Source organism: Pelodiscus sinensis, chromosome 1, assembly GCF_049634645.1.
Source record: "Pelodiscus sinensis isolate JC-2024 chromosome 1, ASM4963464v1, whole genome shotgun sequence".
Taxonomy (NCBI): Eukaryota; Metazoa; Chordata; order Testudines; family Trionychidae; genus Pelodiscus; species Pelodiscus sinensis.
Genome location: NC_134711.1, coordinates 170042874 through 170062296, shown reverse-complemented (window position 1 = coordinate 170062296; position 19423 = coordinate 170042874). Strand labels below are relative to the sequence as shown.

General features: G+C 39.0%; 1 protein-coding gene across 24 annotated transcripts in view; it reads left to right on the top strand.

Moving 5' to 3' along the window:
• The window catches only part of ROBO2 (roundabout guidance receptor 2), a 625770-nt gene that overhangs the window by 567209 nt on the left and 39138 nt on the right, over positions 1-19423 (top strand). For all 24 annotated transcript variants that reach the window (XM_014580520.3, XM_014580517.3, XM_075909832.1 and 21 more), the window contains 2 exons: positions 7847-8003; positions 16080-16340. In XM_014580520.3, the coding sequence (XP_014436006.2) occupies positions 7847-8003; positions 16080-16340 (418 nt within the window). The remainder of the gene's footprint in view (positions 1-7846; positions 8004-16079; positions 16341-19423) is intronic.

Here is a 19423-nt window from a genome sequence, read left to right as displayed (position 1 = left end):
GAATATTGTTTCTTTATAAACACTCTTTAATTTTGACTTTGTTAAAATATTACTGTAAAATTATACAATTTTTAAAGTAAAAACTAAACCAAAAAACTTGCACTTAAAATGAATGTATGGCATTATATTTAAGCACAATAAGAAAGAGTTCCAGGGATTTTCAACTTGAGGTTATTTTTTTTTTCTGAAGCCTTTGAACTTCTACTATAAATTGAAGGAACCATAATAATACAGATCAACTTTAGAAATAGTTTCTGTAGCTCAGTGTTAATGATCATTCAAAATAAATGTTGAAATCAGACAGCTCTAACTGTTGTCCTATAGTTTAAGTAGCCAAAAGTATCGTCACATTTTATGGGAAACAATAACTGCTTCTAGTTAGATGGTGGAAAGAAATATATTGTGCTCGCAAAAAGAGACTGCAAGTTAATGTACTGTGGTACTTTATATGCCTGTACTTGGTCTCTGACCTGTGGGGTGCATTGACATGTAACTTAAAAAATTAGCTCCTCTGCATGCATACTTTAAAGTGCAGACATTTCTATGCTGAAATATGAGTCAGTATATGCTAGGTATCAGAGGATAGTATCAAGATTTTAAATGTGTTGTCTGCATTGCAATCAGTCCAACTGGCAGCCTCTGTTTGAGGGCTGGATTCATTCAAATATTTGATTGTAGAATCACTGAAATTCAAAGTTAACAGACCTTTGAATTTTAGGCCTGACTGGTACACGGAAATAAGACTTTCAAGGAACAGTATTCAAACATAGACTTACATTCTAGTTCTCTGATCAAGCACTTTTTTGCTTATAGAAAGTAAGGAGAGAAGAAATCCCCTTTCCACAAAGAAACACCATGTGGCTCATGTCCACAAAGATCAAGTAATATAAGTTCCCACCTTTTATTCTCCTTTCCTCTCCCTCCCTTTCTCCATTTAGGTTGAATGCTCTTCAAGACTCATATTATCTCTCTCCTCCCCCATTGTTTTCCACCAAGCCTGTATTTTTCTCTTCATTTTGCATTCTGTCTTCCATTCATTCCCTGAATTTCCATATCCCGTCTCAAAATTCTTCAAATCTTCCCTCCCTGCATACATTTTCCTTTTGCTATCCAGCTCCTCAGCTTTTATCTTGCTAATCTCTTTTCTTCACCCCGGTTCCACTCTCCTGAAGGGTTCTCCTAGACCTTTGTCCTGCTCTGCAATGTCCTGCCCTCTCCTGCACCATTCAGGCTACGTCTAGTCTACAAGCCTCTTTTGAAAGAAAGTGTCTAGACTACAAGCAGATTTTTCGAAAAAGTGAGCTGCTTTTTCAAAAGAGAGTCTAGACACTCTCTTTGAAAAAGCACAGTTTGCATTCAATAGCGCCTTTTTTCGAAAGAGTACTTTCGAAAAAAGGCATTATTCCTTGTAAAATGAGGTTTACAGCGATCAAAAAACCAGCCATGTTCTTTCAATTTACTTTCAAAAGAACGTGGCTACAGTCTAGATGCAGGTGAAGTTTTTTCGGAAAAAAAGCTATTTTTTTTTTAAAAAAAGACCTGTAGGCTAGACACATTCTCAGAGAGAAATTAAGATGTTTGTTCCTTCAATAAAATGGGAAATAATATTTAACATGTTGTTTCCTTACCAATCTACCTTCCAACAGGATGCCTGAATGCTCCCTTGATCAGGATGCCCCACAAAGTCCAGTGTGCTCAGCATCTTTGATATCTTAAGTGAAAGACTGTTGTGTTTCTTTACCCTCTCCCCTTTTATAGTCCAGCTCACCTTTTAAATGGGTTATTTTGAAGTGTGAACTTAAAGTTCATTCAAGGTGACATAGAGTCTACGTCTAGACTACATACCTCTGTCACCAGAGGCATGTAGATTAGGCTACCAGGCATAGGAAAATGAAGCGGCGATTTAAATAATCGCCGCTTCATTTAAATTTACATGGCTGCCACGCTGAGCCGATCAGCTGTTTGTCGGCTCAGCATGGTAGTCTGGACGCGCGGGTGTCGACATCAAAGGCATTTGTCGACCACCCAGGTATGCCTCCTGGAATGAGGTTTACCTGGTTGGTCGACAAATGCCTTTGATGTCGACACCCGCGCGTCCAGACTACCGCGCTGAGCCGACAAACAGCTGATCGGCTCAGCGCGGCAGCCATGTAAATTTAAATGAAGCGGCGATTATTTAAATCGCCGCTTCATTTTCCTATGCCTGGTAGCCTAATCTACATGCCTCTGGCGACAGAGGCATGTAGTCTAGACGTAGCCTTAGTCTAGTGGTGGAGGAAGTTCCATGCTGGTTTCTTTCCCTGCTAGGGTTTGCTAAAATGCAAACTGGTGTGTTTACTGCAATATCCTTCCCTTGCTGTGAATCTCAGTGATGCTCCTCTTATTGACTTGATGATCTTGAGTACCCTGCATGTAAATTGCATTCGTATTGTCTCTTATTGTGTCATGGAAACATTTTCAAAGTGGCAGAACCATATTCCTTTTTCTAGAGGAGTTTAACTTTAACCCTGCTTGGCTGACACAATTTGATAAAACAATTTCCAATAGATTTGTAATTCTGAATTTATTCTCTGTACGAACACCATGAAGCAATATTAATGCACAGTATGTTATTCACATTTTTATATATTACATGGCCTCTTTTAGATACAGGTTATAACATTAGTGAGTTGGGATACACTGAGCTGCTCAGGCCATCAAAGGCAGATTAGAAGATTACAGTGAACTCCTTACATTTTGCATTGGGATGTTATTAGGGTCAATCATACTCCATAACTATTCCCCATGTTCAAGGTCTCTGAAGGTTCCTTGCCCCAAATTCCTTCCTTGTTTTTGTCTCCCATGGGTTCTTTCCTGACTCTGATGCCTCATGTATCTGGCTCCCCTCAAGCTCTTCCTTCTAGCTATTCCTCCTTCTGGTCTGAATTTTCCGCTTTTACTGGTTCCTCTTCTCTCTAAGGTCTCTCAAGTACCCCAGATTATGTTAATCTCCTATGCTTGAAAGGTTCCATATACCTCCAGTATCTTCTTAAAGATGCATTTTATCTATTCCCTGCAAGTTCATTTTTTCCTTAAGTTGCTGCATGATGTCACTTCCCCATTTTCCTTCTTGTCCCTTCACTAAGGTTCTTCTTTTCTCATCCAAAGTCTTCCTTTCCTACATTTTCCCCTGCCCTTGAAAGTTCCTTATATCTGTTCCAAAAGAGTGGAGGAGAAAGAGGGACTGCTGGGCCAATCTCTTAGCTAGAACACCTTCTAACCAGCTCAGCAAACTCCCAAGACTACCAGATTGCTGCCTCTTGCTAACAGACTCTCAGAAACAGAAGAGGAGGGACTGTGACAGAGAAGGCACAGAGCCGAGCTAACTACCATGGGGAGTCTCCATTGCAGCATCCTTCCAGCTGGGGTGAACTGAACTTCAGCTGGGCAGGCTTGATGATATGAGAAGTCTGAGTACTCCTGTACAAAGCAGCAGCATGATTAAGAACTTAAGCATGGCCATATCGGGTCAGATCAAAGACCCATCTAGCCCAGTATCCTGTCTTCCAGTGGTGGCCAATGCCAGATGCTTCATAAGAAATGAACAGAACAGATGATCGTCAAGTGATCCATCACTTCATTCATTCCCTGCTTCTGGTAAACTGAGGCTAGAGACACCATCCCTGCCTATCCTGGCTAATAAACGTAGATTGACCTATCCTCCATGAACTTATCTAGTTCTTTTCTAAAAAATCTCTTATGATTTTGGCCTTCACAGTATTCTCTAGCAAAGAGTTCCACAGGTCGACTGTGTGTTTTATGAAGAAATGCTTCCTTTTGTTTGTTTTACACCTGCTGGTTCTTAATTTCATTTGGTGACCCCTACTTCTTGTGTTATGAGAAGGAGTAAATAACACTTCCTTATTTACACTCTCCACACAAGTCATGATTTTACAGATTTCCGCCATATCCCCTCAATCATCACTTTTCTAAGCTGAAAAGTACTAGTTTTATTAATCTCTCCTCATATGGGAGCAGTTTCATGCTCCTAATCATTTTTATTGCCCTTTTCTGAACTTTTTCCAGTTCCAATATATTTTTTTCACATGGGCAGGCCATGGACTTCCATAAAGGAAATACAATATTTACTGTCTTACTATCTATTTCTTAATGATTCCCAACATTCTGTTAGCTTTTTTTGATTGCTGCTCCTTGGTTTAAGGGTTATTTTGAAAGAAGGGTTTTTTCTCTAAATAACCACATCTAAACAGCATTTTTAATCTCAAAATAGGGTATTTTGAAAAAGCGGCCGGCTATGATTATGCAAATGAAGTGCGGGAAATTCAAATCCATGCTTCATTTGCAGTTTTGTTTGTCCGCATTTGCATTCCTCTCTCAAAAGAGGAATGCAGAGTAGACATACCCTTAGTAACTCTTCACAGTCTGCTTTGGACTCAACTATCTTGAATAGTTTTGTATCATTTACAACTTTTGCCAACTCACTGTTTAATCCTTTTTTTCCTGTTCATTTATGAATATATTAAATAATAATGGTTCTAATACAGATTTTGTGTGTTACAACTATTTACCTCTCTCCATTCTGAAAACTTACCATTTATTTCCTATCTTTTAACCAGTTCCTGATCCATGAGAGAACCTTACCTCTTATCCCATGGCAGATGTCTGCTGCCTCTCCTCACCTTAGGCTAGGCAAAAGGAGCTGTTGTGTCTTCCAAGCTAAAAATTCTGGTGTACCTCTCCCTTCTTCTGCCTTCATCATTATGCCTGTGGCTGGGTCTTTTTTCCCATAGAGCTGGGATGAGAAAAGCAAGTCTTGATCATATTTGGGACCACCACCTACAGTTCACTTGTGGCTTAGAAATCTTGCCTTATTTGTGTTATTGTGACATTTAATCTTTCTTTTTTTTTTTTTTTGGTTGATATTTGCCCAACTGCTTAGTCTCATCAGAATAAAATGAGACTAGAATGGGGAGGCTGGTTTAGGCTCTGCTTTTGGAATCCAGCCTTTGCCATAGGAGATGCTGCATCCCAAACAGGAGCTCATTTGAGTTAGTCTACTTAATTTTTTCCTGCAGAATAAGGAAACTGACGTGGGAATAATTATTCCCCTAGATTTATCCACAACATGGCTATTTGTAGAGTCTGGTACTGGCCTATTATAGACTTATTGTTGATGCTTCTCGGGTTTTGTTAAGGATCTCATGGTGTTCAAATTAGCCACAGGTTTTCCAAGTGCTTGAAGACTAGTTTATTTCTTCTCTTTGAACTGGGATAGCAAAAAATAGTTTGAGGATATCTGTCTTAATCATGATCAGCAACTTCCCTCCTCTGGGCTAGGATTAAGAGGATTTATGTGGGATAATGGCAAAAATGCGTGGGAAATATTTTAATGATGGGCCTAGAGATGCTAATTACTTCATTTGTGTTACAGGCTTCTCGAACAGATACTGCTGGCTGCTCATTGAGACACTAGTTGGGATGTTTGACTATTATGACAATCTTGTATCCACTAACAGATTGACACTCCCACTTTACGTAGCCCAAGCAGTGCCCCCAGTATGCCACAGTTAAGGGATGACTTGTAATGGACAAGTGAGATGCTGCAACACCAGTCCAGGAAAAATCACTTTGAATTGGACTAATCAAAACAGAGAGAGTTCAGGTGGCAGAGGGATGTTGACTCTTTTGTTTTTCCCTGCCATGTTGCTGGTTGTGTCTAACTAAGCTGGTGCAGGAGACAAAAGGAAAGATGTCAAAGGAGTAGCAAGGAGCAGGAAAGAGAAAAAAGACAGGGATATTGAAATAAACACCTCCTTTTTAAAATGTCCTACCCCCCAAATTCCTTTTTTCATAGGGGAAAAAAGATAAAATAAAGGGAGAACATAAGAACAGCCATAATGGGTCAGACCAAAGATCCATTTAGCCCAGTATCCTGTTTTTTGACAGTGGTCAATGCTAAGTGCCCCAGAGGGAATGAATAGAACAGGGAACCATCAAGCAACCCCACCCCATCACTCATTCCCAGCCTCTAACAAAGAGGGTATGTCTAGACTACACCTCTCTGTAGACAGAGAGATTTAGATTAGGCACATCAAAATTGCTAATGAAGCAGAGATTTAAATATCCCATACTTCATTAGCATAAACATGGCTGCCAATTTTTTCTGAAACAGCTTTTTTGGAAAAAAAAGTCAGTCTAGATGCGTATCTGTTGAAAAATAAAACATTTTTTGAAAGATCCTGTACACCTCATTTTTTGAGGAAAAAATGCCCGCTTCATTAGCAATTTCGACGTGCCTAATCTACATCGCTCTGTCTACAGAGAGGTGTAATCTAGGCTACGTCTAGACTACATGCCTCTGGCAACAGAGGCGTGTAGATGAGGCTACCAGGCATAGGAAAAGAAGCGGCGATTTAAATAATCGCCGCTTCATTTAAATTTACATGGCTGCCGCACTGAGCCGATCAGCTGTTTGTCGGCTCAGCATGGTAGTCTGGACGCGCGGGTGTCAACATCAAAGGCATTTGTCGACCACCCAGGTAAACCTCATTCCAGGAGGCATACCTGGGTGGTCGACAAATGCCTTTGATGTCAACACCCGCGCGTCCAGACTACTGCGCTGAGCCAACAAACAGCTGATCGGCTCAGTGCGGCAGTCATGTAAATTTAAATGAAGCTGCGATTATTTAAATCGCCGCTTCATTTTCCTATGCCTGGTAGCCTCATCTACATGCCTCTGTCGCCAGAGGCATGTAGTCTAGACGTAGCCCAAGACACAGCGACAGAGGCTAGGGACACCTTTCCTGCCTATCCTGGCTAAAAGCCATTGATGGATCTATCCTTCATGAATTTATCTAGCTTTTTTCTGAATCCTGTTAAAGTCCTGGCCTTCACAGTATCCTTTGGCAAGGAGTTCCTGAAATGACTAAGATAAGAGAAAGGGTAGAGAGTCAGACGGAAGCAAAGAAAAGATCTGTGGAAATCGATGAGTTTCTACACAACCAAGAATGGTTCAAATGGAAGTGACACAAAAAGATGAAAAAAGAGCAAAGGGAAGTGTGTATGAAAAAAAAAAATACAAGAAAAGAAACAAAGGGCAGGTGGGAGAGGGACAAAGGCAAGGAATATTACTCACTTGCATCTTCCCACTTGTGAGCTGTACATTCAGTTGTAGTGCCCATTCACCCTCAGGTACACAAGCTACAAAACAAGCCATATGAAGGATACTCTCCTAAAACATTTTGAAAGGCTCATTGATACTTTTTAAAAATTGAACTTGCTAATACTATTTCAGCAGAAACTCAATTACTTTTACCTTTACGTTTTGACAACCATGCTTGTCATTTTGGCTGAAAGAAATTGACTCTAATGGCAAAGTTTTAGGTTGTGTCCTTAACCTTTTTGTTTTCCACAGAAAGAGATTATGCAAAACAGTCTTATAAATACAGTCTGAAATCTGACATCTGAAAGAATTTGCTATGGTCTATTATTTTTCCAGTGAATGCATGGAGACTTAAAGCAGGCATGAATAAATCAATAAATATATTTTTGATAAAGAAAACTGTTTCTGCTTTATTTAGTTTAGGCACTGTTGTGAGGAGGTTTTACGGGGTACATATTTAAAAAAGAAGCAATTTTCAGCAATTACGCAGAATATTTTCACATTCCTCCCTGTTGTTATTTAAAACCTTGTAACAACCTTAACATGTTGATGCTGATGTTGCTAAGATATAAATACATTTTCTTTTTTGGTGTGTGCCATCTGGAATCAGAATTCTTCCAAAGAAATGTATATAGCCAACATGTTTTTCCCATTATATCTCTGTAACTTTTGTTCATTTTGCAGGTGGAAAAGGAGGAAAAAAGAAGAAAAACAAAAATACTTCCAAGCCCCAGAAAAATAATGGGTCTAACTGGGCCAATGTTCCCCTACCTCCTCCTCCGGTGCAGCCACTCCCAGGTACAGAACTAGAGCACTATGGAGAGGACCAGCAAGAAGCAGGGTGAGGCTTTTTCTTATGATGACACAATTAGTGCTTCATTATCTCTGTCAGTTTTGTCTTAATGTAAATAAATCATCCTTATCTTACACTGTCTGCAAGTCATGACAATGCATTTCCAGTTCTTGTATTGCTTATTGTTTGGTTGAAAATACACCTTCTCAGTGAAATTAAGACCTTATCCTGCAGCCTTTCGTCGTGTAAATTGTCTCATTGAAGTCCAATGGGTCTGCTTCCAGAAGTAATGGTGCATGATCATGTCTCATAGATTCTCTCCAAAGTATCTCAAAAGGGCACTAGGTCAACCTTTCTTCATAGTAAGGTAGAGTAGGGATATAAAATCCCATTTAATTGGTTAACTAGTTAATGTCTCCCCTCTCCCCCCCCCCCCCCCCCCAATGGATCCGGGTTTCTCTAGCCAGCCTGGAGCTTCCCCCTCTCACAACACAGCGGGTTGCTCCAGCCCGGCAAGGCCTGCCACTGGTGATGCAGTAGGCTGGAACACTCATGGCCTTCAAGCCCAGACATGCCCACTGCACTGCACGGGGGAATGGAGGCTGCTCCAGCCCAGCCAGTCTGCTGGTTAACTATAACTGGTAAGCATCACTCTGTAAGTGCGATGCTTGTTTATTGGTTAACTGGCTAACCATTCATATTCCTAATGTAGAGCTGATTCTGCCATCTTAATTCATGGAAGAGTAGTATTTTGCTCTGCAAATAGCTGCCACTGAAATCAAATGGTTTCTTGCAGAGGAAAGTGCTTCTCAGAGCCAGTAAGGGTGGCAGAATCTGGCTTTGGGGAATTTGTCTGGCTGTCTGAATTAATAGAATAGTGTTTATTGCTTGGGGGGTTGAAGAATAGGAAACCTGCTGCAAAGGAAGACATAAGGCATAGCAACACTGGGAACTGGATGTGTGAAGGTTTCAAAGGACCAGCTCTGTGCATGAAAGCCCTTCGCCTTTTACACAGAGGCAGTATGATCAGTGAATTCCAGACAGGTAGGTGAAAAAGGAGACTACTGGATATGAATATATTGTGCAGGAGCAGGAGCCTATTAGAATGTCACAGGAAAGGAAAAGAATATTGAAAGGGAAAGAATTTTTATTTACACTATTCTGATATTGACACACAAGCTATGATTTAGTTCCTTTCAGAAATGTGGAAAGGTCCATTTTTATGTTTCCCCCCTTAGTCTGGCATAAACCATACATTGTTATTTAATCTCTGTCATGCTTACAAGGATCTACCTATCCCTTTTAACAATATACCAAAATATATGTGATCAAAGAAATCTAAAATATTGACTTCAAGCTGAGTTCTGCCACCCTTATTCATGCTGAATAGTATTCAACTCAATGAATGCATTGTATGACTTGTGAAGTAAGATTCCATTTTAGCCAGAGTAAACATGTCAGAATCAGTAATAGTTCATATTATACCTAGAGTTGTTCAAATATATTTTTCGGCCATACAAATGTGGTCGGTTCAGCAGAAGTTCTCTAAACATTTCAGTCAACCCAAAAATGCATTTCACACAAGAAAAAAAAGTTTTGCGCCCTAAATGTCATGTAGCACTCTTTCTATATTTTGGATTTCAAAATACTCTCAATATTTAAGGAAAATTTTCCAAAAATATAATTTATGTTAATAGAGTACAATAACATTTAAGATATGATCAATAATAATTCTGAAGTTATTTTTAAAAGCTATGTGTGTTGATATATAAGTAAAATTATTCTGCAGAAATAGGCAAACCACTTGCATCTTCTTTAAAGATGTCAAACTGATAAATAAGATAAGTGAATTGACGTGCCATCTAGAGAAAGCCTTTGTGATACAGGCCTTGACTTCTTAGCTGCATAAAATATCTGTTCTCTAACTAGAAGAAAGTATAATAATCACCACAACAACACTAGTTACTTATGTGTAGCATAATCAGCACACTTCCAACTCCCACTCAGTTCACACTCACTTTTTGCTATGTTTATCTATCAAATTACACTTTTTAGTTACTTATAATGTCACATTGATAGTAATGGCAACCAGACTTTCCAAATGACACAATGAAAATTAGACTTATAGGCCAGGTCTGCAGCTGCCATAAATAGTCACAGTAGAGTTACACTGAATTATATCAGCTGCGAAGCTAGCCAGTACAATGTTGGCCTTTCTGCATTTTTTTCTTTCAACTTGCTAAAGTCAAATGAAAATCCAAAGTCAAAATTATATTTTCTGTGTCATCTTTAATACTGACATATTGGGAAAGAAAAGTTGTTTAGATTTCTCTTTTTATAATTGTATTTATTGTAATAAGTTTATGTAACCCCCTTTGTCCTCTTGGGGTTACTCGGGAACAGGTCACACTCATAGGTGTGCCTGGGTGCCTGATGGTTTTAACATAAAAGGAGATCCTGAGTACCCCAGTGGTGGTGTTGTTTAGTTGGGGATTCCCTATCCACTCCCTTGCTGCAGTCCCTGGCTCAAAAAGAGTATACAATGGTGGTGCCTCCATCTGGCTGGCTCTGTACACACTTAATGGTGTGCCTTGGGAGCCTCCAGGAATAACATTATTCCAACAATAATCTAGATCTAACTCCAGGAAAACAATGATAAATTATAAATAATATACATCTAATTGACTACATTAGAATGAACACACCTTTACTTAACTTAAAGAAACAGGGTTTAACAGATTAACAGAGAATAAAATTAACAAAGTACACAGAAATCATAGGAACTTATCTATCTGGCATTTTCACTGCCACCATTTATTCCACTCCAGAGAGTGCACTCCTCTGGACTCAGAGACCCAGACACTTGTGTGGATGCACTTGAAGGTCTGCAGCTGGAGGGTCTCTGTAGGTTCTGCGTGTATTGGTTCAAGCTGTGCAGCCAGCTGCAAACTCCTTCTGCCACTGAAGCAGGCTCCATCAAATGCCAACAGCTCTGGTTCATTGGTTTGGACACTCTGCCTCTCTTTGGACCCAGAGTTAGTTTATATCTCTGTGGTCTGTCCCAGGCAGCACTTTCCCAAAAAGCCCATTTACTTACAGTCTCCTCCTGTGTGGTGGTTTTTGTGTAGTCCTTCTCAGTCACAGGCACAGCCAGAGTCTTTCCCCTCAAGGGCAATCAGCAGCTCCTCAAGCAGCCTGCTAGATCCAAACGCTGCAGACTTTCAGTCCGACTGTAGCTCAAACACAACAGCTCCTGGACCGGATATAAAGCTTTTTCACAGCAACCTGGCTCCCCTCCCCCAAAATGGAGAGCCCCAGACTGCTGAGCCCCTCTCTCAACATGCCCAGACAAGCCCTCTCTTCCTTGTTTCCTCAAGGGCTCATGGGAGTTGTAATCTCTAGGGCTAGATTGCAGCACACAGGATCCTCCCAAAAAAAGTCAGAGGCACTTTTACTAAGGGAATTACATTTAAGTTTTCTATCATAACTACACAGCTTATAGTAACACATAATGTTACATTTTAATTTTGTAAATATCATATTTGGAAATAACCATGTTGCACAAGAAAACTAAATCCATTCAGCTAGGCCTTGCAATTGCAATGTGATCTGAAGATGGACAAATTTATACCAGCTCAACAGTGTCCTAAAGAATGCTCGACTTCCAAGCCTTCCTAATCCCTAATTCCCATGTATAGACTCTTAACATGACCATCCTAACTAAACTTAATTGCAAAGGATTTTATAAATCAAAGTTCACACATTGAATTGCACCTGGAGACCCTTAGGTAGGCAGTAGCCTGTGAAGCATATGTATGTTATAATCTACATAAGTCTTGTCATTAAATGAGCACACTGCAACATTGTGCACTAGATTAAGTTTCCAGATTGTTTTTAAGGTTATCATCAGATGAAATGCAGTATAATAGTCCAGTCCAGAACTAACTGTTGTGATGTCTGCAATGGTCATGGTCAATTAGCCAAACTCTTACCTCTTTTGTGCTTATTTATTATTTTTATCTGCTCTCCAGATGTGTACAAGGGTCTAAAATCAGTCTCATACTCCCCAAACTCTCATAACATAAAATAGATATATTGGGTCAAATTCTCCAGTTCACTGAGGCCATTTTGTGCCACCAATATGCTTTGCAGAAGTGACCTTAAAATGCTCAAAGTTAGCTGGTGGAAAATTGCCCAGGTACAGGGGAATTCCCTGCTGATGGAAATGATTGCCATCTGCTGTGCCAAGCACAAGCACCACAAATGGATGAAGGAGGTGTATTCCGAGAGTAGGGTGAGGAACAGGTGTGGCCTCACAGAGCTCCACTATGCCATATTTTCCACTGACCTAACTTAGTGCTGCTCCTGTATCATTTCAACTGACTACCTGACTATCTTCAACTGACTACTTGTCTACCTTCCCCTGTCCTGTTCTTTCAATGGAGAGAGCAGATATCGTCTCCAAATAAAAGGAGCCCTTTTTATGGTTTGCGTTATTGTGTGAGCTATTCAGAAAGTCAGTTTGCATGGATATTTCAACTCACTTCTTGATCTTCCACTAATGCTATTTCCTTTTCATTGTATCACTCCCATGCCCTTTGGACTTTCTTTCTTTTCTCTGAGTTATTCTCAGTTAAGCACCTTTCCAACCCCCCTTCTCAAGAAATTGTTCCCCTCCCCTTGTTTTTAGTTAATAATCTGTACTGAAGATTGATTGTTTTATTATTATGACCATTTATTTTTACTGTTTTATTTTAGTTTTTAATTTTATCACTAAAGTTATACATCATTCCGCATAACCCCAGTAATGAAATCCTTCATTCAGTCAGATGGTTACAAAACGGCTGTGTCTACACTGGGCCACTTATTCCAGAAAATCAGCTGCTTTTCCGGAATAAGCTGCGAGCTGTCTACACTGGCCCTTGAATTTCTGGAAAAGCAACGATGGTCTACTGTACAAAATCAGCCGCTATTCCGGAAAAACTATTCTGCTCCCGCTCGGGCATAAGTCCTTATTCTGGAACACTGTTCCGGAAAAGGGCCAGTGTAGACAGCCCAGTAGTCTTTTCCGGAAAAAAGCCCTGATCACAAAAATGGCAATCGGGGCTCTTTTCCGGAAAAGCGCGTCTACATTGGCCACAGACGCTTTTCCGGAAAAAGGGCTTTTCCGGAAAAGCAACCTGCCAATGTAGACGCTCCTTTTCCGGAAAAACTGAAAACGGAATGGTATTCCATTTTAAGCAGTTCCGGAAATTCATGCCAGTGTAGACGTAGCCAACATGTTTAATTATTGCCATTGATTAGTTGTAACTAGAAATATAAAAGAAATATTAATTAGGTGTGATAGCAATATACTTGTTAGTCATATTGCTTCTTATGAATAGAGTAATGAAGGTAATAATATGTATGATACTCCTTTAGTTCAAATACATCTTTTTGGCCAAAACCTGAAGAGACCTTCCTTGTTTGAAAAAGTATGCATTATTACAAATTGATGGTATAAAGATGTATATATCACATTGTCTCTCTTATCTAATTCATATTGTAAAAAGATTGCAGTATGACAGTGAGGTATATATTAGCGAATTTGTGAACCACCAATTATAAATAGGTTAAAAAACACAAAACTATAAAGTGCCAACAGTAATGTGAACATACAGATTTTGCCTTTTCCAGGACAATTTTCAGACATGGACTTTAAGTGAATTACCATGGAATTATTGCCAGAAATCCCTAGTGATATTAAGCACTCAGATTTTATAGCTAGCTACTATGAAAGTGTAAAATTTTATTTTACCCAGAAAACATGGATGTTAACAATATTTACTGTTGTACAATTTCATCAGCTGCAAAAACTAAGCACGGTATGTTAACTAAAATGAGTTAGCTCTGAAGCTGATCACAGATAAATGCAAGCAATGTCTTGGTACTACATCACGCCATTAGGCATTGTGTAACATGTTATATTACTTAAAAAGGTTAAAAGAACATATGGTTTCAAAATTAATCTTTCAAAAGTTAAGAAATACCCAAATTAAGTTTGTCAGTGCATATCCATTGCAATATAGTCTTTAATTACATGGTCCTTTCCACCAAACCTCTCTCTGAAAAGTCAGGCTCCTTTAATAGTTATGTACCTAAAGTGTACAGACTTCTAAAAAGAGAGAGGAAAATTGTATTTTCATGCATTTCATCTAAATATTGCATAAAATAGCTTTTCTGTCCAAGGAACTGGACTAGATGATCTCTTGGGGTCTCTTCCAATCCTATGATTTTATGATAATTCAACTTTAATGTTCTCTCCCTCATGATACATCAGGATTAGAAACAATAGCTTTATTGGAATTAAATAACTTTAAGTTCTAGTTTTGGTGGCCTGTGTCTGCCTTTCTTTCTGTCTTTCTTTCCAAAACTGAGTATTTCAGTCAGACCAAATGTAATTCTTCCTGAGAATTCCTTATATGGGAGGAAAGAAAGAAGGAAACATACTTTGAAATATATTTTTCGAGTTTGTGTCTACTGTGTTGAAGATGTTTAGAAATTTAGAGTGTCATCAAAGAAGTACCAGTGAAGATTAATTAGTAAGTGTGGGGCTAGCAAAGAGGTCCAGGTGCATGATAAATGCAATTTATCAGATGGCTCTGTAATTTATCATGTGTGTGTAACCTCCCCTTGTGTACGGCGTGAAATGGGCGTGCTGCTATTGTATGCATTTAATATTTTTTTCTAGGTTGCATAAAATACACAAAAGCAATGTGTTCAGTTTATAGTCTTCGTGGAAATCGTAACTTCTGAATTCATTACATGTCGTGCATTGAAAGTCATTGCTGTAATATTGTATTTACAAACTGTAGGGCTTTACATTGAGAGCCATATTCCCTCCCCTGTTTCTGGCTCCTTTGTAATGAGACAGAAATGGGGGCTGGGGTATGGATTGAATGGCCAGATTATAAAAGTGTTTAGGTGCCTAAAGATGGAGATAGGCACCAAATGGAATTTTCAGAAGCACTTAGACCCTAGCTCCAATGAGAGTTGGGCATCTAAGTACTACTGAAAATCCCACTGGGTGCCTAAATACTTTTTTCAAAAAAATATGGCCCTAGGCATATGTTCACACTGCACACTAAAACCTGAACTCCACTCTGCTGTCTTTAATGCTGTAACATGAGCCTGCATTTATACATCTAGGCTCTGAGATTTGCTGTTACAGGTTTTAAAACCCAATGTATATATACCTAAATGTCCAGTTGAGAATTTGCTCAGAGATCTTTGTTTACATCAAACTAGAATAGATATCTCCTGTGCCAGCCACCCTCCCTCACCCCTACATCAGGGCTATATTAGAGGTCATGTGGAGTGGAGCAGGTTATAAAACAGCATGTGAAAAGTCTGCTTGCTTTTCCAGTTACAGATTAATTTACCAACTGTGCAGGAGTAATGACTGAGTTGTAATAATGGTACCAACACATTTTCCAAATCTCTCTTGACATGGTTCAATACCTTTAGTCACTGCTTTGGGTATTACAAGAAGAGACATAATATATGCTTATTAGGAAGGTGGGAGTAAGGAATGCTATATCTAAATATTTGAATTCTTTCACTCTTTCTTAATCAGTGACTTGGGTTTTCATGTCTAGATGCAGGTAAATCTTTAATGCATTATCTTAGCTTAATAGTCCAGAAAGTGAGTTAGTTAATTTCCTTTGGTAATTGTGAAACAACACTATCTAATTAATATTTAAAAATATGGTAATGGACATGTGGTTTGTGGTAGCAAGTTTTGTTCAAATTGCTTCGCTATTATAAGGCAATTAAACAAAGAACCAAAGCCAATCGGACAAATTTCAATAGTTATTGCCCTACTTATAGTTAAAATAATATTTAAGACTCAAACTACATGTCAGGGTGGGCATGTCCCATAACCATCTACCAAACAACCTCATTGTGCATCTTCAAATGCCTCCTCAAAACTCACCTTTTCCAACACAATGGAGATCTAGTCTATAAGTAGAGCTCCTACGATCTATGGTAATGTGACTAATACAGAGTGATAATAAAGATGCCAACCTTTTCCTGGAGTATATTGAGTATATAGATACTAAATTTACATGATCTTGATTTCAGGTATGACAGTGATGGTTGGTGTCCTCCTTTACCAGTTCAGACTTACTTACACCAGGGCATGGAGGATGAGCTTGAAGAAGATGATGACAGAGTCCCTACACCACCTGTCCGAGGGGTGGCCTCTTCACCAGCAATCTCCTTTGGACAGCAGTCAACTGCGACTCTCACACCTTCCCCACGAGAGGAAATGCAGCCAATGCTTCAAGCCCACCTTGATGAATTAACCAGAGCCTACCAGTTTGACATAGCAAAGCAAACATGGTAAATGTTCAAGTTAGACAAATATAATTTGGAAAATGATACTTTCATAATACAGTTTCCAGTGCCATAATTGTTAGCTCTATAAACAATTGAAACTGTTAATTGAAAAAAATATATTTAAAATAATATCTCTGTGCCGTGAAAATAAAGCTTAAAATATATATTGTAGTAAATTTGTGTTAAAAATACATTTAAAGATGATATGCCACTGTAATGCTGGTATGCACCAGTTGATCAGCCCTATCCACAAATAACATTTATCCACACATTTCAAGATAAAAAATAAATTGAATTTATCAGGACTTTAGAAATAATGAGGCACTAAATATCAAACTTCAGCCAGTCTCCTCCATTATCTACAGAACTTTTTTTTTTTTAAGAATTAGCTTAATTTACATTCCCATCAGAATGAAGTATCCACATGGCTAAGAGTTGAGATAGTGTGTTGAAATAATACTCTAATTTTAAAAAGAAGAAAACAGAAACTACAGGGAAAAAAGCTGTTAAATTACACTGAACATTGCTGGTCTTTTAGACTGAGTTTTGCCTATTCAAAGAAGGAACAAGCAAATATCACTGTAACATTTTCACTATAAAACAAACATTATTCATAATCTCTTCAGGGACTAAAAATAACTTTTCAGCTGCACAGGACAAGAACTGAAGGTCAGTTGCTTTCTGGATGTCTCCTAAATAGTAGTTGTCCTTTTCAAACTTTTCAATTTAAAAAAATAAAACGAGTCTGAGAATCTCAGAAAATAAAAGTGCAGCTAGTTGCTGAATGGCAGTCCATGAGCAAAGAAGCAGACATGCTTCATTGGCAGACAAATGCCACAACTACATTCATACTTGCCATCATAAATGGAACAGACAGGTACACAGTCCATGCCAAATCAAAGCCTGCTGTTTTCCCTTGGAAGTCTCTAGGACTATTTGCAAGCTGCATTCAATCAACAGGATAATTAGGCCCTACTACAGTGCCACTGTGCCTAGTATAGCCCTCTAGTTTGCTCATGAGCCTGGCCCAAATCCCATGCAGTAGCTAATTCTGGCCCATTCCATTATCTGACTCAAATGAGCACAGAAATGTGTGCCCTGCCTGTGAAACCTACTAAGCTGTAATTTGCAGCTGTAATGCTTCCAGTGGCCTACAAACAGCAGGTGCCATTCTGATGGCAGATGACATGGTGAATTGTATGTTTACATCTATGCTTTTTTGGGGTAGGGTCATCCACCTGATTTAAGCTTATAAAAATGCACACATGTAAATATATGTCATACCCATAACCCATATACATGAACCAAAAATTAATTCTCTCATGCCACCTAAAAGCCATTTTATACCAGCAAGCAGGCAAAATTGCTTACTTCAGCCAGGAGGCTGAAATCTCTTTTCCTGCTCAATAAGTGCACAATTTCTTATTAAGGGTTAGGAAGGCCATTTTGGAATGTTGCTATCCACCAATCCACGTCTACTTTATATAGCCTGTTCAACTGCAGTCAGTATGACCTACTGCATATTCTGAGGCCTAGCCTCCTTAGTCAGTTCACTGTGAGTATGTCTATACTACAGAGTTACGTCCACACTGCAATCGCGTTCTTCCCAAAGTAAATCGAAAGAATAGAGGGGTTTTTCTGGCGTTGGTAATCCTCTTTCTATAAGGAAAGAGCTCTTTTGGAAAATGGTGTGTGTTGATGGGGAAGAGGGAGTTCTTTCAAAAGAAGAGGGAAAAGCACAGGTGCCCTGATGGCCACTCTGTCCATAGTAATCACAGCTTAAATGGGAGATAGCGTCCATTCAGTGTGGACACTAGCTTTCGAAAAAGCAGATCACTTTTTCGATACACTTTTTTGTGTGGATGCTCTCATTCGGAATATCTCTTCTGAAAAAAAGATTCTTCCGAAAGACGCCTGCAGTCTAAACATAGCCTGTGAGACCTATTCCTCTGACAGGAGACTAATTCTGAGCTTTCTACCATGCTAACCAACCATGACCCACTTCACAGATTGCAAACAGCCAAGTTAAAAGGCAACCAGCTTCTGAGAATCCTCCAACAGCCTGTCACAGCACCCTCTCAAACAGATTATTAAAGAAAGCAGCTTACTTCTAAGAGTCTGGGTCCTGCTCCCCTTATTAGAGCTGCTGCAGAAAATCAATCATGATTTTCCATAACAAACATACGGTTCACAGATTTCAAAATCGGTTGTGTGAAGGGCCACATTAATTGAGCTTGAAACTTTGGAACAATCACCTATAATAGGAAATAAACATGTTTTCTTATTCACTCTCGAAACTAGTAGCCAGAAACCTGTCAGTATAATAAATCTACAGTGCTTCAGTTAAAGATAGGTGATTTTACTATGTTTGTGACACTTGGCTGGTCTGTGATTTGCTACTGTATAACTCTGTTTCCTTCTGTCTTAGGGACTGATCTGCCATTGACTTAAATAGGAGTCAGATTATACCTTTAAAAAGGAAGGTCTGTCACTTAATTTTCTTCCCATAAAACTATTGTTCTGAACACAGAGGAAGAAAATCAAGGAGATAAAAAGGAATTAGATATATTACTGCAAAGAATTTTGGGAGGGGAAACTCAGGGACTGACTAACTGGAGACTTAGGGGATAATGCATTGGAGATTATTAGAAAAATTCGTAATCATTATGGCTTGACCTAGCTGAGTACTTAAGTACTTGCTTAACTTTAAGCACATGAGAAATTCCATTGGCTTCAATCGTTCTGTTCACATACTTACATTCTTTGCTGCACTGAGGTATAACCACACTATTTGTCAAGAGTTAAATTAAGGAGCGAAGTTTCCTTTGCATTCTGTGTACAGCAGAGGATATAAATTAGAATCTATCCAAGGAGATGGTTCTTAAAGTAGGATAAAAGCACTCAGATTCTAGTCAACCCCTAAAGCATTGTACAAATACCAACAACAATAATAATAATTTTAAAAAATACTAAACTTCCTTTACTCTTGTACATAACACATACACTGACATTTTCCATACTATAGGTTGAACCGCTCTGGTTTGGCACCCTCCGTACCTGAACTATCCCAGACCAGGGAATTTGCT